This window comes from Vulpes vulpes, chromosome 4 (genome assembly GCF_048418805.1).
Source record: "Vulpes vulpes isolate BD-2025 chromosome 4, VulVul3, whole genome shotgun sequence".
NCBI lineage: Eukaryota > Metazoa > Chordata > Mammalia > Carnivora > Canidae > Vulpes > Vulpes vulpes.
Genome location: NC_132783.1, coordinates 21,966,753 through 21,991,824, shown reverse-complemented (window position 1 = coordinate 21,991,824; position 25,072 = coordinate 21,966,753). Strand labels below are relative to the sequence as shown.

General features: G+C 38.6%; 1 protein-coding gene across 1 annotated transcript in view; it reads left to right on the top strand.

Annotated features, from left to right (window-relative positions):
* Positions 1 to 3,338: 3,338 nt before the first annotated feature.
* LOC140598714 (rho GTPase-activating protein 20-like) overlaps positions 3,339 to 25,072 on the top strand; it is a 37,311-nt gene continuing 15,577 nt past the window's right edge. The window contains exons 1-6 of the mRNA XM_072757240.1: positions 3,339 to 3,853; positions 3,934 to 4,048; positions 14,732 to 15,041; positions 15,979 to 16,146; positions 23,115 to 23,264; positions 25,011 to 25,052. Coding sequence (XP_072613341.1) covers positions 14,977 to 15,041; positions 15,979 to 16,146; positions 23,115 to 23,264; positions 25,011 to 25,052 — 425 coding nt within the window. The 5' untranslated portion in view covers positions 3,339 to 3,853; positions 3,934 to 4,048; positions 14,732 to 14,976. The remainder of the gene's footprint in view (positions 3,854 to 3,933; positions 4,049 to 14,731; positions 15,042 to 15,978; positions 16,147 to 23,114; positions 23,265 to 25,010; positions 25,053 to 25,072) is intronic.

Here is a 25,072-nt window from a genome sequence, read left to right as displayed (position 1 = left end):
TTTGTCTTAAATATGTTTATATTGGTGTGGTATTAACACATATAATAGAATGGATTCAGTATAGCAAATAATATCTTGTGCCTACTGAGGCCTAAGGATACCAACTTGAATAAATCTGGAGGTACTTTCAATTTAACGAACAAGCTTTGATTATATCCCTTTAATCTTATAACCTTAGACTTAAAATAAGCATCATTCTCTGTATAAAATAATACATGTCATTTGGAATTAATTCATTTTAGCATATAGTGGACTGGAGAACTTTTCTATCCTCTTAGCTTTATTGCCAGCCTAGTTTTCCTTATTTTTTAAGGGTCAGTTTAAGGCAAACTTCTGACATCTTTTCTAATCTCTATTCTAAATGTTACCTTGTTTTGTAATTAAGTGCTTAGTATCAGACACCGTTCTAAGCTTTTTATATGAATTAACTCATTAACCTTCACTATAAAGTAAAAACACATAGCCTGTATCACTCATTCAGAAATGACAAAGTGAGCACCTGTTAAAGTTCCAAGTATTAGGATGAATGAAACAAAGTCTTGGTCTTTCTGAAGCTTGAGATATGGAGAGGAAAATAGATGGCAAGCTTCCAGGCAGTTACTACACAGGTTTATCTCATTATGTATTTGTTTTTTCACCTGAGTAATCTAATCTCTTTGATCCAGTTGCCTGCTTGTTAAGAATAAAAGGCAATTCTCTCATTGCAAGACAAATAAGTGCCAGTATTTGATGACAGGTATAGTGAATGCTATTGTGAAAGCCCATTGCCTGGAGAATTGTTGAAGCTATCTAATTGAGGTCCACCCACATATGTCCTTTTCCTGAATAAGAAAAGCAGTTCTGCAGAAAGGAAAATGATGTTGAATTAAGGTGTGGTCAAGAGTCTGGTTTTCCAAACATGAGGTATGTTACAAAGTGGACACTAGTAAGATTAAAGCATTTAAATTCTGTGCTGTTTGTAACCTCTAAACATGAAACATTAGGTTGAGACGGAAAGCAGAACTGGAAGTTCAGTAAAAATATGAAGAGTTAAAAAATCTGGTCCTACTTTTGGGACAAAAGTTTGAAATTCTTTTTAGAAAGCAGTAACTGCTTTAGGAAACACTAAATGCCTCTGCTAAATAACCAGAAATAATGTGGTCATTCCCTGAAAAATATTCACCAGTAGCAACTTTCTTAATAGATCACGGACAATACTTAAATTTCTGTCAGTTGTTTTTATTCGCCAAATTAAAAAGTCCTAATATTACCACTTATACTTCGTGGCTTATACCACTACTGACTCCTACTAGTACATATATTAGAGTTGAGAGGGAGCCAAGCTACAAGCTTTATTGGCAAAGCTCAACCGGAAAAGCTTTAGCCTATGGCTCCATCTAAACTTGTCCTGCCCTCTTTTCCTATACCTTGAAGTCCACCTTAAGAGGAAGATATTTAAATCAACAGATGTAAGAATTGCAAATGACCTATGAACAGTGGGTATTATATGTAAGTGATGAATCACTAAATTATACTCCTGAAACCAATATTACACTATATGTTAATTAAAATTTAAATAAATGTTTGGAAGAAAAAAAAAAGCCCTACATGACTTCCACACCATGTTATACAGTGAACCCAAGATTCTAAGAGAACCTAATGGGCCTGCCCTGGACTCTTGACTTAGTTTTGCTTACCATAGGTAGAGGAATGGAAACATGTTCCGACTGGGCCTATCCGGGTCTGAAATAGAGCCCCAGAAGGGACTGAACCACACGTCTCCAGGAATCTTCTCCCAGTGTCATCAATTGGAGAGAGGAGTCAAGCTTCCATGGGAATTCACACAGAGGTGTGTAATAGTCTCATGTATTAATTGGCTTTTGCACAAACAACCATAGAATAACAATTTTTTCCCGTGTAGTCTGTGGGTTATCTGGAGTGCTTGTCTTCTTCTTTGCCCCTGCAAATCTGCAGGGCACGTGTCTCCTTCTATTATTGAAGGGGCAATGGCTCACCAGGACTCCTAAAGCTTATCTTCAGAACTTTCACACTGACATTTTTGCCCATATTCCACTGATGCAGGTAAGTCTTAAGGCTAAGCCAAACTTCAATGGGGCCAGAAAGTACACTCTTCCCATGGACGTGGGGAGAGGGCTGTGCGAAAATCTGATGAAAGTGATAGAAAGATCAGGATACCTAAATAATGCTACCCTGTAACTCGTTTTCCATCAGATGTCACTAATGCTACAATATTCAAATTAAGGTGAACTTTTAACTTTAGTATTCAGCCTTTCCTATTCGAAATTAACATTGGGATTTCTGGCTACAAAGATATAAAGACATCAGAGGAAGAAAACACAGCACGTGTATTGGCTAGGTAATTTTTCATTTAATTTTCCTGCTTTAGTGCACAAGTAGAATTGCAGGATCAATGGACACACAAACAGCTCTACATTTTTTAAACTTTAGGTGGTCTCTTCTGTCCATGATCAAGAAGCTCATTTGGCTCCTCAGCAAGCACATCAAGAGAAGTGTGTATTCACCTTTCCTAATGGCTCCTACCCTTTTACATCCTTTTAGCAATTGAATGTCCATAACACATTACTTTCCATTTACTGTATTTACAAAACTCCAGGTTTCTTTGGGAGCGTTGTAATTACACTGTCCTCGGATGACTTTAACCAATTAATGGCAGGAACCAAAAGACAGAGGACTGAATCCTGTAAGTTATCTATATCGTTCAAAGAATAAATCAAGTGTGAATTTGTGAACCGTTGTGCAACACTTTCCCAACCAGTCAAAAGAATTGTTCATTAAATAACCTTTTACTCTTTAGGGAATTAATTTTTGGCTAAAGTTGTAAATAATAATATCTTCATCTTTTTATTAAATATGTAAAGCTCTGTTTTAAGTTATTTTTGTACAATGTAACCATGATAAAAACTTGTGTGTTGGAATAACTATGGAATAGAAATGCTGCTAAATTTCAAATTTTATTAGTTACACCTTCTTAGAGCAGATCTTTGTTTTTTATTTATTTTTTATTTATTTTTTACTGGAGTTCAATTTGCCAACATAGAGCATAACACCCAGTCCTCATGCCTTCAAGTGTCCCCCTCAGTGCCCGTCACCTAGTCACCCCATCCCCCCACCCACCTCCCCTTCCACTACCCCTTGTTCATTTCCCAGATTTAGGAGTCTCTAAGAGCAACTCTTTAAAGATCTTTCCATTCTTCATGAATATGGCTTTGAAAGCCAGCAGCATTAACTGATGTTTATTTTTAAAAAATCTCGTTGGGAAATCTACTTAATCTTCATTAGAGTTGACAGTCCTCTTCCAATCTGGCAAAAACATGGTAGCCTTAGCAACAAAACTATCAGAAAAAGCTTAGAGAGGAAAATGTCAAGAGTTGACCCTCTGATTACAAAAGTCAGTTTATGTTACCATTTCACCTATTTTTGTGCTCTTACCATTTGATCTATTTTTATACTAGAGAAACATAATTTTCATTTATTTGTATAAATTCCATTCATCTGTGTTTATCTGCACCATTTTGCTAGGCAAGCTTGTTTGCACAAAGGAACACATGACATCAAAATCTTTATTGTTTTGGCATTTTATCTGTGCTAACAAAAGCCTCTGATTATAGGCACGACCACACATACTCCACTATCCATGCAAGGGAAAGATCTCAAACCTCTTCCAAAACTATCTAGTTATGGACATACCCAGTGGATACCTAGACATGGATCTGAATTTCTTTCTGAACGGCAGTGTCACTGACTCACATGCATTATTACTTAATCCTCACAGCAAATCTAGAGGGGTTATTCCCATTTTACACGTATAAAACCTGAGACTCAGGAAGGCCAGGTAATTTGCTGAACTTCAGACATCCAGGATCTAGCCCCAGGCCTGACCCTAAACCAATATTCTTTCTCATTGTTTTTCAGAAACTCGGCAACAGCGGAAGGTGCCCTGCTCCAGCTGCAGGGACTCAGCCAGAAAGACTGGAATACTACATGACTGTACCTGCAAGTTGGGGAAGGAGAACTCAACACTATTTGAGTATTGAGTTGCATTCATTTTTTAAAAAACACTTTTTCAAAATAAGCTATCATTAAATGTTTATATATACATAGTATTTTTGCTGTATAATAGCAGCATGCATTTTCTTCCATCAATGTTTTCTTCTCTCATTCTTTCACTTGTTTATGTAACTACATGCTGTGTTGGAATTTGGGCTTCTTTACGGGTTGGAACCAGTTCGAGAAAGGGGACACAGCAGGCAATTGAAATGTATGTTATCATCCAAATTATAGGGTTCCCTAGTAAAGCTGGGTAGAGGCTTAGACGTCATGCAAAAACAGGGTTTGCTACTGCATCTCCATAAACAAGCCATGGGATGGCCAGACAACTGCAGTTGTCCTCACTCAAGCCCACTCCAATAGGGGACCAAGAAACTCTTTAAGTACAAAAGCTCTACACAGCTTCTATAGGTCTTAAAAAGGTCTGCTCTACGTTGCTTGGGATGGTGTGAGAAAGTGAAGAGAGCGACCCCAAATCTCTTCTCCAACACCATGTTGTGTCATCAGGATTGGAGTCGAATCCTGAAGAGGGGAATAACACGCATCCCTCCTAATGCTTGCCAGCTTTTTAATTTTTTAAATATATTACATTGTGGATTCCACTGGCATCATGTGAGTTGTTTTAAGTAGGCATACTCCCAGGCATTTTTTTTTCAGTTTTATTAATTATGTATGCATTTTCATCTGTAGTCAGAAAGATACCTGTTTTTTTTTTCCTAACATGTTTTAACACATATTACCCTGAGCAAAGATTGTAAAGTCCATGCTGAATACTTAAAAACATGTATTTGTAGAAAAGTCATGAAGGCGGTGTACGCATGATGGAAGGCTGAGAAACAATGTCATAACCCTTTGTACTCAGGCATCAGAAGGGGACCAGGCAGCTGTCCCTCTCAGCCGAGTGGTGCATGCTCACAGTGCTGCTGTGCTCACACAGACCCCATGTCTGCTTCTCCCTACACAGAGTCCTTCTGGGACTTCTTGAAGGGCATTTTGCTTTTTGCCCATAAAAGACTAGCACCATGAGTCAGATAGTACTAAGCTGAAAGTTCACTCTCTAATTCTATTTCTTATCACTAATTATGCCCAGTCATGTTGTCCAAAATAGCTCACCAGATTTTATGAAATGAATACAGAGAACTATATCAATATGAAAATGTCCCAAATTTGAACAATATGAAACTGATTTTTGTTACTCAACTTCCCCACAAACTAAATCCCCTTGCAAGGAAAAGCTCATGGAGCTTTTATTTAAAGTCCAAATGCTCTCACTCTCCATTTTATACAATTGGCTCAGTGTAAGCCAGAGGCTTTTACTTAGAGCCGAGGTTCCTATAGCTGCAGCTGTGTCCTGGGATTTCACAGGAATGAGTATAGCTTCTTCAGCCTCTTCAAAGTTGCTTCAAATCTCTAATTAGTTCTAGTCTCCAAGGGGTCAGCAGTCACAAAAGAAACTGTCCACTATAGAAGTTGTCACAAACAAAACTGTGGTACCCCAATTAAGTGACTATGTAATGTCATCTGATACTGCTATCGGAGCACAGCAGATAACTTAGTAGCACCTATGCTGGAGACAGCGAGGACCTGGTCTAGGTCCGGTGGCAAGCCAGCCAGCTGCACCAGCACTGAATCCATGGCCTGTGAATCTGTATGACTGAGCAGAAAGTGCCCATCAATAGTTGTGCTTCCCCATGTTTAATATAGGTATTCCTTTGCTTTTGCTGTTGTTTTGTTTTGGTGATGTGTGCAGTGGTCTCCCATATATATTACCTACTTTCTCTCAGAGAGTGACATTTGAGACATTATTGCCTTCTTCAAAAATGTAGATAGGTATTCTGGTTTCTTCATTTCCTTGTGTCTTGTGTCTCGTGTTTTGGCTACTTTGGTACAAGATTGTGAGACCAGAAGTCTAGAGAGAATTTCTCCTCTCACATTCTCCCAAGTCTGTTCTCTCTAGGACAGGGAAGTACACTCTCCTCTTAAAATGCATGAGGAATGGGATAATGAACATCATCCTACTCCCTTAGTGCTATGTTTTACTAGTATATGAAGTTTTATTTTTTCTGAAAATGATAATTGTCATCTCTCTTCCATAGATGTTTCATTCCTACCTAGGCAGGTTGAGTTCGGCCAGGCAAAGCAGTAGTTGGATAGAATCAAGATTCTAAGAAAATAAAATACTGTGATCACAGTAAGAGGCAATGAGTCAAGATTAGTCTTTTGTCAAGAAGTAAAAGAAGGATAACAAAGTTTAGCAAAACTTTAAAGAGGATCTAGATATCACAGATTAAAGTAGTCAAAAGTTAGTATTCCAAAGAGTTGCACATTGAAAAGATAGAACCCAAGCACAAAACAAAAATATTCCAAAAAACTTAAATTCAGGACAGAAACTTTTTTTTAGAAGCTTTTTAAAAATTTTTATTTATTTATGAGAGAGAGGGAGAGAGAGAGAGAGAGAGAGAGAGGCAGACACAGGCAGAGGGAGAAGCAGGCTCCGTGCACTGGGAGCCCGACGTGGGACTCGATCCCAGGTCTCCAGGATCATGCCCAGGGCCAATGGCAGGCGCTAAACCGCTGCACCACCCAGGGATCCCCAGGACAGGAACTTTTCTAGTCTCTTATTCCTTCCTGCCTCCATAGGATTGGACTACTGGTGTGAGGAGAGAGATTGCAGATGGGAAGGAAGTGGTGCCAAGAGCTGCAGCTGCAAAAAGTCGAGTTGGTTTTGTTTCTTCTAACTTTTAAACTTAAATTTAATACATACACATGTTTTAAAAATCAAGCAGTAGAGAATGATACCAAGAGAAAAGTAAATTCTCAGCCTGAACTTGTTCCCCGACTTATTTCCAGCTCCCTGTTTTTAAGTACTTTCTGTTCTCCTGGTGGTTATCACAGTACCCCTGAAATATGTGTTAATACTTGATTTCTCCTTTTATCTTGTTTATCAACCTTAGATAGCATCTATTGGAAGATGAGAAACTTATTTCTTTGATCCATCCATGTCTACATTTTTCCAGTTACATTGCTTTGATATTTCTGGTGATTATCATTTTAAAGAGTATATTTAAACTCTATTTTGTTACATCAATTTTACACGGTATATAATTGATTTCTTGCTATATAAATAAATAGGTGAGAAAAATCTGTGACATTATCTTCCATATCTCTCTGCTGCTTTAATATTCAGACTTCCAGTATTTCATATTATCAGTGTTAATATTAGTCAGATTCTCTTTTACACTTGTTGTCTTCCAAGCTTTGTTTGTATGTTGATTCTACCAATTAAAATAGCTTTTCTGTTATTCCAATGATTAATTTTCTCCTTACTGAAGGACTAAATAGGTCTAGTTATTGAGGAAAAAAAAGGGTAACCTTAGGTCAGGAAAACTGAAAGATGAATGTTCCAAGTGTCAAGGTCAAATAGGATTCATTGAACTCAATCTTCAAGACTTTCTATTCAATTTGGTCGATGATACCTTTAATATACAAGAAATATTTATCTGCCTTTGTTCTTATTTTGTAGCCACCTCTTTTTTGGCTTCTTGACTCTAAAGATGTTTGTTGGTTTTGTTTTCTTAATTTTTTTTTCCGTTCTCTTGTTTTTCTCAGGAGTCTACTGTTATAATATCTGTTCCACTTGCACCTTTTTTTTTTTTTTTTTTTTGGTTTATTCTAAATTTTCTGGGTCTTTTTCCCAAATATGCGAGTGATGAAAAAGGTTCATCAGCGCTGGTAGCATGATTTTCCACTGTGGTATTAGACCTTTTTCTTGAATGAAAAATGGATGGCAGGGTCTTTGTACATATAAGCTAGTAGTACTGTTTTAGGGTACATTTCGGTATTTTGTTCATCATGTATTTTTTGAAAATTGACTTCTAAAAATATTACATTAAAATATCATATCTTCTTTACTTAGTTTTTTGGTGCATCTCAAATTTTGTGTGCCTGGTTTCACTCACTGCAGTATCTCTATCTGCTTTGGAACAAGGACCTGGAAGGTTAAAAGTAATTTCCAGATATGGTCAGTAGAGGGCAGCAAAGGGTAGTGGCGTGAACACTCAACTGCCAAGGCCTGGGCTTCCCTTTTTTCCCTCTTTATAGAGATCAATTAGTGGTAGTAGAAAATCCAGAGTGCCAGAATCAGGATAGAAATTACTCATAATACTGATCCAGGATGGGTATCAAGCTTAGAAGGCAGTGGAAATGTTTAGCCACAAATTCATAGCCTGGTATCTATCAAAGAGATGTGAACCACTGGACATTAGGAGGGGAATCATTAGACTTTCACAGTCCTGACTCTTACTCCCAGCCTGTCTAAAACCTAAGATCTGGTTCTGTAAAGTATCAGGAGTCTCCTACCCACATTGAGAGCTGATGCAAATTTCCTGTCATTATCTGATACGTCATTTGCAAATATCTTTTCCCACTCTGTAGGTTGTCTTTTAGTTTTGTTGACTGTATCCTTTGCTGTGCAAAAGCTTCTTATCTTGATGAAGTCCCAACAGTTCATTTCTGCTTTTGTTTCTTTTGCCTTCGTGGATGTATCTTGCAAGAAGCCACTGTGGCCGAGTTCAAAAAGGGTGTTGCCTGTGTTCTCCTCTAGGATTTTGATGGAATCTTGTCTCACATTTAGATCTTTCATTCATTTTGAGTTTATCTTTGTGTATGGTACAAGAGATTGGTCTAGTTTCATTCTTCTGCTTGTGGATGTCCAATTTTCCCAGCACCATTAATTGAAGAGACTGTCTTTCTTCCAGTGGATAGTCTTTCCTCCTTTATCGAATATTAGTTGAACATAAAGTTGAGGGTCCACTTCTAGATTCTCTATTCTGTTCCATTGATCTATGTGTCTGTTTTTGTGCCAGTACCACACTGTCTTGATGACCACAGCTTTGTAGTACAACCTGAGAATTCTCACAGAGGAAGAGATAGACATGGCCAACAAGCACATGAGAAAATGCTCTGCATCACTCGCCATCAGGGAAATACAATCAAAACCACAGTGAGATACCACCTCACACCAGTGAGAATGGGGAAAATTAACAAGGCAGGAAACCACAAATGTTGGAGAGGATGAGGAGAAAGGGGAACCCTCTTACACTGTTGGTGGGAATGTGAAATGGTGAAGCCACTCTGGAAAACTGTGTGGAGGTTCCTCAAAGAGTTAAAAATAGACCTGCCCTACGACCCAGCAATTGCGCTGCTGGGATTTACCTCAAAGATGCAGATGGAATGAAATGCCGGGACACCTGCACCCCGATGTTTCTAGCAGCAATGTCCACAATAGCCAAACTGTGGAAGGAGCCTCGGTGTCCATCGAAAGATGAATGGATAAAGAAGATGTGGTTTATATATACAATGGAATACTACTCAGCCATTAGAAATGACAGATACCCACCATTTGCTTCGACGTGGATGGAACTGGAGGGTATTATGCTGAGTGAAATAAGTCAATTGGAGAAGGACAAACATTGTATGGTCTCATTCATTTGGGGAATATAAATAACAGTGAAAGGGACTAGGATGGAACGGAGTAGAAATGGGTAGGAAATATCAGAAAGGGAGGCAGAACATGAAGACTCCTAACCCTGGGAAATGAATAGGGGTGGTGGAAGGGGAGGTGGTCGGGGGGTGGGGGTGACTCGGTGGTGGGCACTGAGGGGGGCACTTGACAGGATGAGCACTGGGTGTTATTCTGTATGTTGGCAAATTGAACACCAATAAAAATAAATTTATTTAAAAAAAGAAATGAAAGAGGAGAAATAACAAACAATACCACAAAAATATAAAGGATTTTAAGAGAATATTATGAAAAAATTATATGCAAAGTCATTGGGCAACCTAGAAGAAATGGATAAATTCCTAGAAACATATAACGTCTCAATGCTGAGTTGGGAAAAAATACAAAATTTGAAAGACTGATTATCAGCAGTGAAATCAAATCAGTAATAAAAAAACTCCCAAGAAAACAAAAGTACAGGACCAGATGGCTTCATAGGTAAATTTCAGCAAACATGTAGGGACGCCTGGGTGGTTCAACAGTTGATCATCTGCCTTTAGGTTGTGATCCTAGAGTCCTGGGGTTGAGGCCCACATCGGGCTCCTTGAGTAGAGCTTGCTTCTCCTTCTGCCTCTGTCTCTGCCTCTGTCTTTTTCTGTCATGGATAAATAAATAAAATACTTAAAATTTTTTTTTTTTTTTTTTTTTTTAATTTTTTTTTTTTTAATTTTTTTTTTTTTTTTTTTTTTAAAATTTTTTTTTACCAAACATATAAAGAAGAGTTAACACCTACTTTTCTCAAACTACTTCAAAAAACAAAGAATGAAAGCTTCTATGTATTCTGTGAAGGCAGCATTACCCTGATATCAAAACCAGATGAAGACACTACAGAGAGAGAGAGAGAGAGAGAGAGAGAGAGAGAGAGAGAGAACTACAGGCCAATATCTCTGATTAACATACATGCAAAAATCCTCAACAAAGTATTAGCCAACCAAATCCACCAATACATTAAAAAAGTCATTTACCATGATCAAGTGGGATTTATTCTTAGTATGCAAATGTGATTCAATATTCACAAATCCATTAACATAATACATCTCATCAACAAGAGAAGGGTAAAAACGATGATCATTTTAATAGGTGCAGAAAAGCATTTAAAAGTACAACATCCATTCATGATACAAACTCAACAAAGTAGGTTTAGAGGGAACATACCTCAACAGAATGAAGACCATATGTGAAAAAACTACAGCTAATGTCATACTCAATGGTGAAAAAGTGAGAGCTTTTCCCCAAGGTCAAGAACAAAACAAGGATTTCCACTCTCACTACTTTTATTTAGCATAGTACTGGAAGTCCTAGCCCCAGCAATCAGACAAGAAAAAGCAATAAATGGCATCCAAATGGGTAAGGAAGATGTAAAACTTTCACTATTTGCAAGTGCCATGATACTATATGTAGAAAACCCTCAGGATTCTACCAGAAACGGACTAGAACTGATAAATGAGTTCAGGAAAGTCACAGGATACAAACCAATATACAGAAATCCACTGCATTTCTATACACTAATAATGAAGAGCAAAAAAAGAAATTAAGAAACAGTCCCATTAACAATTGTACCAAAAATAATAAGATACCTAGAAATAAGCTTAAACAAGGAAGTGAAAGACCTATATATATATATACACACTGAAAAACTATAAAACATTGGTGAAAAAAATTGAAGACAACACAAATGGAAAAATATTCCATGCTTATTGATGAGAGAACAAGTATTAATAAAATGTTCCATACTCAAAATGATCTACAGATTTGATGGAATCCCTATCAAAGTACTAATAGTATTTTTCGCAGAACTAAAACAAGTAATTCGTAAGGATGTATGGAACCACAAAAGACCCCAAATAGCCAAAGCAATCTTGAAAAAGAAAAAAACTGGAGGTATCACAGTCCCAGATTACAAGATATATTACAAAGCTGTAATAATCAAAACAGTATGGTATTGACAAAAATGGACAATAGATCAATAATACGGTATTATGGGCATAAAGATCACCTTACAGTATCTCTTCTATTTGATATTTAGGGTGAAAACATAGGTGTTCGGTGAAATAGATGAAAACACACCCGGGCAGCCCAGGTGGCTCAGTGGTTTAGCGCTGCCTTCAGCCCAGGGCATGATCCTGGAGACCCAGGATGGAGTCCCACGTCAGGCTCCCTGCATGGAGCCTGCTTCTCCCTCTGCCTGTGTCTCTGCCTCTCTCTCTCTCTCTCTCATTCTGTGTCTCTCATGAATAAATACATAAATAAAGTCTTGAAAAAAGAAAACAGACCCCATCATTATTATTCTCTTTAGAGCTCATTCATCAAATTAAAATAAATCACAATGGTATTATGGAAGAAATTAAGCTTTATTACTGCAAAGGTAACTGTGACATGGTAAAAGAAAGCTCCCTTTAGCTTTCTCAGGCAAACTTTTCTCTCCTTTGCTTTACTACAAGGAGAAGATGCTATCAAAAACTGTATCTTTCTCAATTAATTCCTTAAAACCAGTGACTCACCATCCTGGTTACATGTAAGAATCACTCAAAGAGCTTTTTCCATATCTGATGAATCAGAAGCTCTGGGGGAGGCAGTTTCAGAATGAGTGCCTGAAAAGCCTCCCAAGTGAGTCTGATGCATATCAGAATTGATCAACAGGACGAGATTCTAAAAGGAGAGAAGTTTTCCTGGCCTCTAAATCTCTAACCTCTCTGAAGGGAGACGCAGAGAATGGGACATATTCTGAGAATTGGGGAAGGTGCAGAGAGAAATCTGCCTATATTTTTTTTACCTGAAATAGATTATTTTTTACCTGAAATAGATTTTGACAGGTGCTTGATGGGAGGCCAGAAAGTGTTGCCCAATGAGCCTCCATGGTTCTGAATACAGTCAAGCATGGCCAGACTAGCACTTGTCCTTTAAAAGTGGTGAGAAGGGGCGCCTGGTGGCTTACTTGGTTAAGTTTCTGACTCTTGATTTCCGCTCAGGGTTATGATCTCAGGATCATGAGAGAGAGCCCCAGGTCAGACTCCATACTCAGCACCATTTGTGCTTCTCTCTCTCTCTCTCTCTCTCTCTCTTTCTTTCTCTGCTCCCCCTCTTGTGCCCATGCACTGTCTCTTTCTCTCTCTCTCTCTCTCAAATACATAAAATAGTTATTCTGTATGTTGGTAAATTGAACACCAATAAAAAATCAACTTATTTAAAAAAATAAATAATAAAAATTTAATAAAAGTGGTTTGAAGCCTGGAGGCCACTATCTACATGCCACTTCTGTGTTAGTTTGGTTTTAAGATGAGAAGCCTTAATAAAGTCTAAAAGGACTACCAGGACTTGTGCTCTCACCTCTACCTAATTTACAGGCCGATTTCACTCTCCTGTACCTTCTGCCTGTGTCTCCAATCCAGCAAAGTCTTCCATGTTTCTGAAACATCAGTTAGTCACATTCTGTCCCTTCAACTGACAAATGTATCTTCCCTCCCTTGCCCCTTTCTTCCTCTTTCTCTCTTCTGTGTAGTCCCAAGTCATTCTTTAAAGGTCATTTCAAATGAGCTCGTCAAAGAAGTCTTCCTCTCCATAATTGAAATCAGGTGTCAAGTCCCTCTCTAAATTTCTCATCTCACTCTTTAATTTTCCTCTGCAGTACTTCCCAGAGGCTGTGTTAGGCAGTTCTTGATGGCATTCTCTGTTTAATATCTGTCTTCCCCCCTCCTCACTTAAATCCTGGTTTTGTGAGACTTGGGCCTGGCTCCCTGTTGCCCAGACCTATCAAGTGCCTTTCTCCTAGTACAGGTTCAAACACTATCCGTTGAATGAATAAAGTAAATAAGACAAAGACTATTTTATGTCATGCCTTTTCCCCTGTCCATCCCTGCCAGAAAACTATTTCATTCACTTGTTCAATACAGAATTTTTTGATTCCTCTGATGCGTCAATGTTTGTGAGAATTTAATGATAAAGCAGACATAGACTCCTTCCTTGAGGTCCCTAGAGTCTAGTGGGGCATAAAAGATAGGTTTTCACATGCCTGTTACAGGAGCCTGTAAGAGAAACCACAAACTTTGTCTGTAGGATCAAATTTCAGTCCTCCACAGTTGTCAAAGAAAGACACTGTCCATGTGGGAAGAGTGGGGGTGGGGGGTCCTCACAGGAAGCTGCGTGAACTCCTGAGTCAGCTGGATTTGAATCCTTCATGTTACGTCACGGCTGCTTGGATTCAGAGCCCAACCTGTATGCGCAGGAGCCTCATCATCTGTAAAATCATCAGTTTCCTAGTGGAAAGGGAACACTGTCTTCATGTAACATGTTTTTAACAGGCTCCTGTAGGTGCTTGGACACTGAAGGAGATGTCCAGGTGGCAAATCAATGGTTAGTATCACTAACCATTTGGGAAATGCAAGTGAAATCCACAGTGAGATATCACACTACACAGCTATCAGAATAGCTAAAATAAAAAATGACAACACCAAATGCTCGTGTGGATGGGGGGAAACTGAACGACTCATACAGTACTGGGGAGAATGTGAAATGGCACAGCCATTCTGGAAACCAGTTGGACAGTTCCTAAGAAAAAACTATAAAAACAACAACAACAACAACAACAACAAAATAGCTAGCATATGACCTGGCTCTTCCCGTCCTGGGCATTTAGCCCAGAGAAGTGAAGACTTCACACTGACACAAAAACCTGTACACAGATGTTTATAGTAGCTTTATTAGTGACAGCCAAAACCTGCAGACACTTCGAACTCCTTCAACAGGTAGTTACGCAAACTGTGATACATCCATATCATAATGTACTACTAAGGGACACCAAGAAATGAACTGTGAATCCTTGCAGCCATCTAGATGAATCTCCAGTTACACCAAATGGGAAAAAGCAAATCCCCAAATGTCATAAACTATGTGATCCCATCTGTATAACATTCTTGACATGGCAACCTTTTACACATGGAGAACAGATTTTGTGATTGCCCGGGATTAAGGAGGTGGTGGAGGGGGAAAGAAATTTGTGTGGTTGTAAATGGGGAATAGGAAGGACCCTTGTGGTGATGGAAGTGTCTCTGGAAGACTCCATCTGTAAAAAAAACTGATGTCATCTCCCTGTGTTATTTCTTATAGCTGCAAACGAATCTACAGTTATCTCAAAATAAAATGATTACTTTTAAAAAATCAAAACTTGGAGGCCAAGAAAAGGAAACCAGTATGTCAGTTTGGCAGTTACAGCATGAGCTTTGAATCTGTGACATCATAATGGCAGTGACCGCGGACCGCTGCAGAATCTTGAGGCTTCAAGCAGTTGACAGTACTCTGCCAAGTGCTGTAGACTCCCTTGATTTCCCGTCCCACGAATTGAAGAGAAAAGGATGTTCCCGTCAATCAGAAAGCATGCTGAGCTCACAGGTGGTCATTCAAGGCTTCAGCGCATGAGGTAGTCTTCTGATACACTATTTCTGATCATCCAAACAGACCGGCAATAACAGGAACTGTTGTTTTCTTTTGTTTCCTCTAATACATAGAAACTAAGTAGTCACTTCAGCACCAGCTTCCTGAAAAGCTGCTCCTGTTCTTAAGATTCAGTGCTGCTGAGCAGAAGGGAGCAGGCTTTATACATCCTTGGGGGAGGCGGAGACACTTTCTTGGCTCCACGAGAGAGCCAACTCTCTCTCTCCATGAGACAGAATTTTCAGTGGGTCTATGAAAATACCTGTCCTAGTTATGAAAGAATTTTTACATTCTGTTCAATTGTGTTGTTTTAGTACCTATTTTGACCAGGAATTCCTGTCAGAGCTCAGCCAAGGAATAGCTAAACTCTTGTGTTCAGAAACTTTCTGAGGTTTCCAATATTTTTGCTGATCTTTGAGAATTTTTACCCCAATTTTGAATATTGAATTAGATAAGATGGGGGTCAACTTCCAGGATCTTCAGTTATCTTCATTTTATCTTAACATAAAAGCAATTTGTAATTGATTCTTCACACGTTGTTTTATTTTATATTAGGCCACAAGTTGTCCTGTTTATTGTTGTTGTTCATTCACCTTCTTGTAATGTGCTCTACCTTTGGCTTCTTGGCTTTTGCCTACCTAATGGCTCACAATGAGCTTTGCTTCTTTCTCCACCACACCTCTAAGTATTGGCAGGCCCAAGGGCTTTGTCCTTGAAACTGTCCTCCCTCTGCATCAGTTTCCCAAGTGACCTCACCACTTTCTATAGCTTTCGGTAACTCAGGAATCCCTGATTCTGAGCTCTGGAGCTCTGCTTTGGGGGTTGAGACTACATTTTAGTGTTGTGTGAACCTTGAAACTTGGCATTAAACTATATTGTGTATTTGACCAGTAACTAGCTGCTCTGTGTTTGATGTGTTGTAGGAAGAGCTCGTCTGTGGAGGTGGACACCCACAGCGAAAGCACTACATCATCTGAGGGTGCCACTCGTACCCTGCTCATCCATGGTCCCGTTGAGCTCAAGAAAGGCTGGAGGAGGAAGAAGTGGCAGCTTTTCTTGTACAGCGATTTATTACTGATGTCTAATACCAAGTAGGTGTACCATGTTTGGTGCTCTTGTGATTCTCCAAAAAATTGCATTCCCATTAACCCTTACTATACGAAAACATTACATTTTTTCCCTTTTGTGTTTGCCAATGCTTGAATCCTTCATTCCATGAGTACTTCTGGAGGTCTTGTTTTGTGTCATGTCCCTGCAGCAAATACAATTGCCAATGTGACAGGCCAATGTCTCTCCTGCCTGGGACTTACAAATGGCAAAATAAGAGGGGGAATGATAATGATTAGTGCTGCTGATAGAAGGTGGATAGGGGGCTGTGCGGAGAGGGTGGGAACGTGTTAGAGAGGAATAGTCTAGGAGGGCTTCTCTGAGGTGGAGCATTAAAACCAAATCTATGAGAAGAGAAGCAGCCACATTCCCAGACAATGTGCCTGAGCCATCGAGGCTGAGGGACTTGCAGGCCTACGTGGGTACAATCTGACCCCTCAGAGAGAGGGGCTCAGGGAAGCCTGATTTGACTAGAGCCCAGAGCATAGGCCATGCTATCAGATATGATACTATGCTCAGGGGTCTAGTCACACAGGGTCTTCACAGGCCATGGTAAAAAAGTGGAAATATTTTGCCAAAGGATTTTTAACTAGGGGACTGACCAAATCTGATTTATATTTCTAGCAAATTTTTCTGACTGTTGCTAGATAATAGATGGATGGGTAAGCAAGAGTGGAAGCAGGGAGAGTAGTTAGGGGAGGCCATAGTCCTGATGGATGGTATCAGGGCTCTATCTTAGCAGTTTAGTAAAAAGGAAAGATGGAGCAGGTTAACGCGGGTGGCTCAGGGGTTTATCTTTGCCTTTAGCTCATGGCGTGATCCTGGAGACCCAGGATTGAGTCCCACATCAGGCTCTCTGCAGGGAGCCTGCTTCTCTCTCTGCCTGTGTCTCTACTTCTCTCTCTCCTCTCTGTGTTTCTCATGAATAAATACATAGATCTTTAAAAAAAAAAGATGGAGCAGATAGATGGAATCTAGGAGAAAGAATCGACTGTGTGCACTTTCCTCTCAACCCTGAACACAAATGCATCGAATATCCAGTCTAGAACATGATGATTGCTCAATAAACGTCTGGGAGCAGTTCATGGAAGGTCACCTGTTTACTTACTCCATCTCTGTTTGCATTATTCACAAAACATGGAAGACAAAGAACACTCCCACAAACAAAATATCAAGAAGCTATGGTCTTGCGAAAAAACTAACTCCCTCTTTTTTTTACTGCTTTCACCCTAGATCCCAGTTATGCCATGTCATAGGTAAGACATGCTAGTAATAATTTGGCAAAATGCTATACTCATCTGAGTTACATTAATAGTAATTTATCAGGGGCTTACTACATGTCAGATACTATGCTAAAAAACTTTATGTACCTAATTTTGTCCAACCTTACAACGACCCTGTGAGATGGGAGTATTTTTATATTGGAGAACCTTGATGCTCAGAGGTCTAATGGATCTGCCCAGGTTACCATATTAGTAATGGACAGAGTCTACATTTGAAATCAGGTCTATTTATTTCAAAGCACAGGCTTTTATTCACTATGTGGTGCTACCATTTCTATTCTCTCTTTTTTCCTGAATTTCATACAACATTCCATGAACACCTAGATTCTTTCACTATTGAAAGCAACCCTTCCTTTACATTGAGTGAACAACTAACTCCAGTCTGCTTGGTAACAAATAGATCAGAACGCTTAGCGAATTGAAAAATGAAGGAAATATAGCTATCAAAAAATCAGAGGCAAAGATAGTAGTAAAATATATTTGAGACTAGGGAAATTGCCCATAGATGTAACTTCGAGGGTGGTGATGTCATAAGGAGGCCAAAGAGAAAAAGAATGTCCAGGCCTTGGCATGAGGTCCATATGAAAGACTCTCTTCCTCTTGATAGAGGCCCATGTCATTATTTTAAAAATGCAGACTAGTTACCATTCTCTTTATTTAACCAAAGTGAGTATGGGAGACCAAAATATGCGGGATGCATGCTGGGAACCACACTAGGAACATCACAGATGCCTCACCCACCTGGGTTTCTCAGTGATTGAGCATCTGCCTTTGGTTCAGGTCGTGATCCCTGGGTCCTGGGATCGTGTCCCACATCAGATTCCCCACAGGGAGCCTGCTTCACCCTCTGCCTATGTCTCTGCCTTTCTCTGTGTATCTCTCATGCATAAAGAAAATTTTTCTCACAGCACTCCAAGGCCCATATTTTTTATCATCAACAGGCTGCAGAGATGAAAATGGGGACAGAGGAAGTCTCAGAAATGGTCCAGTCATACATAGGGAAACCATGCAAGAGATTCCTACCCAGGCCTGCCTTCATCACAAGGCCATGTTCTTCCTCACATACCATGTTGTACCCTTCCATCCTTAGCCCAAGAGACATGCTAACAAATAGCAAACTCATTTCCTGGTTGTTAGGACCTTGCAGACCACTCATATTCAATTTGTAAGGGGAATATGTTCTTTTTTTTTTTTCATCTTTGTAAGTATTATAGCCTTTAGGGAGAGGAGAAGACTTTCCTTTTCTTACCAGAGCTATTTCTTCTCCTGGGTGCTGCCTACCTCTCAGCGGGTTTTACAGAGCCTACGATATTCTGCTAAAAAGATTTTTATATAAAGATAGTGTTGTTTTTCCACTAGAGAGTTGCCTCTATTGAAGGGCTGAATTTTTATTTCGAATAGTTCATTAAGACAAAACAAGTTGAACATTTTTCATCTTTCACATATTGCTTTTGAGATATGTCCTTATGTCTACTCAAGGGTTTTTATATGACAAAATCTTTATCAATTTATTTGTTAATGTTCTTTGAAAGGGACTCGGTTCCCAAAAGTTTATCTTATATACTTTATATTATACATTGGTAATATTAGAAAATGTAAGTGATCACAGGCATTTGAGTTTCATATTTAAGCCAAGGTCTTTGATATAGAGAGAACACAGATTTTAGAATTCCGAGTTCGAGATATCATCATGGTCAGGTTCTGGTGAGAGCTCTTTTTCTGCTTGCACGTGGCTGCCTTCTCACTGTGTGCCCCAAGGCATTACCTCAATGCATGTATGTACACACATACAGATCTCTCCCACTTCTCACAAGACCATCCATCTTACTGGATTAGGACCTTACCTTGATGATCCCATTTAAACTTAATTACCTTCAAAAGCTCTATCTCCAAACATGATGATATTGGCAGAGAGGGCTTTATGGTAAGAAGGCAGGAAAGCAGTGGGAGGGAGACACCATTTCATCCATAGCAGTAGCAGGCAGCACTTAATGCCTGCCACAATCTTTAGAAAACTACTATGAGATCATTCCCATAATAAATATTTGGGTATATTTATGATCACTGTTAATATGAAAAAATTTACCTTTTTTTCTAGAAGGAAAAACTAAAAAGAAATAGCCCCTGAAATAACCAACATATTTAATCCCTGTCATGCCTTGGTCTTACATGGAGGAATCAATACCCTCAATCAATCTATTCAAATGAATAATCTGAGTTTAGTGCCTAATTTTTCCAATTAGCAATAAAAAGGGGGTAGGGTGACCCAGGTTCCATTTTACCTCAGCTCACCCTCAGGCTTCAGCTGGAGACTCTCTCATCTTTAGGTTGACACTACAGAATTTAACAGAAATTGAATAAATAGTTGATTAATTTCTACCAATTTTTCGGTCAGAATTAGTGAATTTTGGCTTGTGTGTAACAATGAGGGGAATTAAATGTTTGTTTCTTCACAAAGAAATTCTATTTCTCTAGTTGTACAAGATGTTAATAATAGTGAAAATTGTTTGGGGATTTTTGTCACTTCTTTCATACACTAGAAACTTGTGTTTGCAAGAATTGAAGTCAAATGGAACCTTCCTTATCACTTTTGATATTCATTAGAATGCTAAATAAGTTATTTTTCAAATAAAAATTACTTTAAAAATTAAAGTACTTTAAAGTACTTTAAAAATTGAAATAAAAATTATGTTATTTTTAAGAACAGTATCTACTTGGGGCCCTTGGGTGACTCAGTGGTTGAGTGTCTGCCTTTGGCTTAGGTCATGATCCCGGGGTCCTGGGATCAAGTCCCCCACCAGGCTCCCCAGAGGGAGCCTGCTTTTCCCTCTGCCTATGTCTTTGCCTTCTCTTCTGTGTGTGTCTCTCATGAATAAATAAATGAAATCTTTAAGAAAGAGAGAATAGTATCTATTTGATAAAATATTAAGATATTTGTACTAGTAGAGACCCGTGAATAATTTAGAAAAAGGGACTGAACTTAGATCACACCCTTTTTATACATCACATTCCTCATCATTAGTTATTAAGGAATGTAGAAATGAAATAAAAAATGAATTTAATTTGGTCAAAAGATGAAGATGACTATTAACTCACTGTCGGTGAAATGACGAATAGTTACAGAATAGACTATGACCCCTTCTCCCAACATTTGTAAGAGAATGCCTCTATTTTGGAACAGAGGAAATCTCCCTAGAATACTGCAAAACTCCACAGTTCACTGGGGCTTACCTTCTGGCATAAAGATTAAGGTAGTGGAAAGCAAGAAGGACATCATGTTAAAACAACTATAATAAATGACTATTTTTAGAAATAAAAACTGCAGTTCTCCTCCTCTTCTTCTTGAGTCAGTTTACAGTAGATTAACACTTTCTAATTTCTGCTGAGATAATCCAATTGGGTCAGTGATTGAGAGTAAAGAAACACAGTAAGACCTTAGAAGAATCTATTGAAGTATAAAGCTTAGTTGTACACGTTGTAAATATTTCCAAGCTAGCAACTGGTTTTATTGATATAATGCCTTGAGATTTATCCTCTCACTCCCAGTGTAAATCCCACGAGAAAGCCTGATGGCTCTGGGGACAGAAATGAGGATGAGGGTAGGAAAGATGAAAAGGTTACTTCACGGTCAAGTGGTTACAAACATGGGCTTAGGAGTTAGGCTGTCTGGGTTCAAACCCTGTCTCCTGCATTTGACAATTTATTTAAACTTTCTGTGAGTTTCCTTATTTGTAAAATGGAGCTAATAGAGACCATCTAGTGTAGTTGCTTGAGGATTAAATTTTTTATATTTATATTTATAAAATATTTAGAACAGAGCTTGGCATATGATAAGTGTTCAAAACGTTGTAGGAGAGTAGAAACCACACACTGGGCTCTAGGAAAATTCCTTGGTTCAACTAATCCTGGTGCCTTATTGAACTAAGGTTATTGGATGGATTTTTCCAGGTCAATGTATTTGGAAGTTTCCACACAGGATCTTAGGGGTCTGTATATACACAGATACCTATATTAGAAAGAAAAAAATGTGTAAGAACAAGCAGATACCTGTCTATCATTCCCCTTGGCCATATATTTTTGACGTGACAATGCCTTTGGAATTACTATCTAGAAAAATGATTTTATCTGTTAATTGACTATGTTCCATAAAAATCTCCAAGCACAGAGATACAGGCACTTTGGTGTAATGTTGAAATAAAAAAAATGTGGAAAGATGTTGGTATCCATCATATTTATATTCATTGTGTCCTAAGTTTGAATCTAGATTATCCTTCAAGTGGGCTTCCTAAAAGATTTTTTTTATTTTATAAATCCCACTGAAGAGTTTAGCTCTAATTGTTCCATGAATCAGTGGAGCCATAGGGATTTTTGCACATGAGGTGGCTTTCATCTCAGTTTAGTTCAGTGTTTTCCACATGTGTTTCTGAATAGTAAGGAGTTCCAGAGTGGAGGATCCACGTTCTCCAGGCATTCCTTATAGGACTTGTAACTATTTAAATCTCAAGCCCACCTGCGAGTCAAAGTTATGAATTAACCAAATTAATCAATTAATCAACCAAAATAAATCAATGGTGGTTTTCATCTTTGAGGTCAAAGAGGATTAGGCAGAAATTATCAAAAACCCATTTCACCCCTTCTTACTCCTCAGAGAAATGGGAAGTATCCATGACTTACATATAAGACCTCCGGACCACTGATCTTGGATTGATTGATGGACAGATGGATGGATGGATGGATGGATGGATGATTTTTCAGTTGGGCTCAGTCTGTAGGCTAACAATTTTTTTGTTTTAGCCCGAATCTAAGGGAAAATGGTATGGACAAAATTTTAAGAAGGGAAATTGAAAATAACCTATGCTTCAAAGGCTAGAAAATATTTTGTAAATTGACGATGAAAGTAACTTTTAAATCTTTCTGATCCAAGCTTATGTTTTTGTTTCGATTTCATCTGTCTTCCTCACACTCTTGAAAAGATTATTTATTTATTTATTTATCTATTTATTTATTTATTTATTTATTTATTTTAGAGAGAGAGTAAACATGAGTGGGGGGCAGGGCAGAGGGAGCGAGGAATCCGACTCATTGAATGGGGAGCCCTACACAGGGGCATGATCTCAAGAGCCTGAGGTCGTGGCCCAAGCCAAAACCAAGAGTTGGATGCTTAACTGACAGAGCCACCCAGGTGCCCCTGGTTTGTCTCTCTTAAGAAAAAAAAAAAGCATATAACTGTTTTTATAAGTCATGTATCAGGTACCTTTCTTCAGCCCCTCAAACACTTTTTGAAGTATGCAAGTCATAAATGAATAATTAACTGCAATATTAGCCATAAAATTTATCTGTAATAAGTAACAAATCCAGCAATAGAAAATGAATGAATGGTTTTCCTACAAAGCTCTAAAATATACAGTGGTTACTCAATACTCACCATTCAAAAATATGGCTATTTGCTGCCTTTAGAGGAAGTGTTTTCAGGTTTCCAAGCCAGAGTTTGCTCAACACACACATTGCAAAGGCCCATCTAACCATTTTCTGTGTGTGCACAGAGGGTAATAGAGATGCGGGAGACATGATTTGCCCTGGAGCAGTGAGAACTGGTCTCTAAAGAGCACAGCTGCTCCCATAACATTTTTGAAATGAACTAACAGAGGTCTTGTTTGGGATCTTTCTAGGTATAAGAAAAACTTTAAGATAAAAAAGAAAATACCACTGAACACCATGTGGATTGCCAACTGCATGGATACAGTGGGAGATGCCAACATCCGTTCTGGGAGGTCCTTTGTGTTGGGCTGGCCCACGGTGAACTTCGTGGCCACCTTCAGGTAAGACTGATGCCTTGGTGTCCTGTATCTACATGGCTTGAAAAGGATAACATTGTAATCTATTGTCTACCAAGCTGGTGACTCACTTCTTGACCTCCCATGACACTTGTTTTGCCTTGTACTCTGCGTAAGAAGGTGCTTATATCCACAAGGAAACAAGTAGATAATGTATAGTGGGAACTACTGGAGTAATTTCCTTCGGTTTTGATCAATGGTTTTTCAAATTTTGTTGTCTTACCTTTATGATGACCTGCGAGATTTTGGTGGAGTGGGGTGAGGAGAAGAAAGCAGTGTGTTAAGTGCAACTGCGTAAAACAGGAATGAGGCTTGGGGTGTGGATGTTTCAAACAGAGATGCAAGTGTGGCATGATCCCTGTAAACTCAGAGGTGTCTGCTCAGGATATCCAGGGTCGAGAGCCACATTCCCATCCTCATGTCAGCCTAAGAATGTGTCTTACACAACTAAACTCTACTCAATGGAATCAAATGAATAATCTGAGTTTAGTGCCTCAATGGAATCATATTTTGTTTCAGATCGTTACCAACTAAGATAATCTGTACACAGCAATTCAGGCAACCTAGTATTCAATGGCATGATCAATTTATTTGTATAATTACATACTGTTGTTAAGGGAATTAACTTGGGAGTGTAAAAGCAATTTCTCAAATTTAATGGGACCCTTTAATAGTACTTGCTCAAGAAATCTATTCCGGTGATTTAAACATGCAGATACCTCCTGGGAATCAGAGGGCAGGATCTTGGAGAGGAGACCTTGAACCTCACTCTGTTGTAGTTGTCCCGAAAGAAAGAAAGAAAGAAAGAAAGAAAGAAAGAAAGAAAGAAGAAACCAAGTTTTTATCAACAATATACAAAATGTGGTACAGGAGCTAGGGACAGGAGGGAAGGGAGAGTGACTGCTTAATAGACACATGTTTGCTTTGGGGTGATAAACATGTTCAGTCACGATCGTTGCACAGAACGATGAATATAGTAAAGGTCACTAATGGTCAATTTTCTTTTATGTGTAATTTACCACAATAAAAAAGAATGCTGGTAAGTGATAAGTCCACGTGTGGATGAGCCTTAAGACATTTGCAACTTTGGATATTAAATGCTGTGAAAATTTTAGCAGAGAAAATATTAATCTTTAGTAATTTTGCGTCAGGGGATTGATCTTTCTCAGAAGATCACAGTGATGAAGAATAAGGTTTTTAGGAACTAATTTAACATATTACAATCTGCCATATGCATAAGGAAATAAAACTATTACAGGTGTTTTTTTCCAAAAAAGATATTCTTGTTTCTGAGCCAAGACAGTTCCATCAAATTGCTAAATTTCTTAAATGTGATTTAATTTGAATGGTAATATTCTTTATATCTGAATAGCCCTTGCAGCTGCAGGAACACTCTGAGCTATAATTTAACCCCTTTCCAGTTCTGGAAACTAAATATCAGAGTGGTTAACAACATGCCCGTGATCTCATAGCTTGCATCACATAGTCACAATTAAGTTTTCAGATTTGAAATCAACTTTTCTCCCTCTTTAGGATCTACTTCCCATTGCTTTAATACCACTCACAGAAGAGTGGAGTCCATCAAAACCACTCTAAGGGGAGTACAATTTACACATCCACATCCCTTAACAACTGGCTGCTCATATTTTTAGTCTGGAGTGGTGATCTTAATATGTTAGTAGGAGTATCGTACGTTCCTCAATTTTTTTCTTCTCATTTTTTAAATTGCAGCTCTTCAGAACAAAAGGAAAAATGGCGTTCTTACCTTCAAAGGTATTTTGTCAGTGTAATAT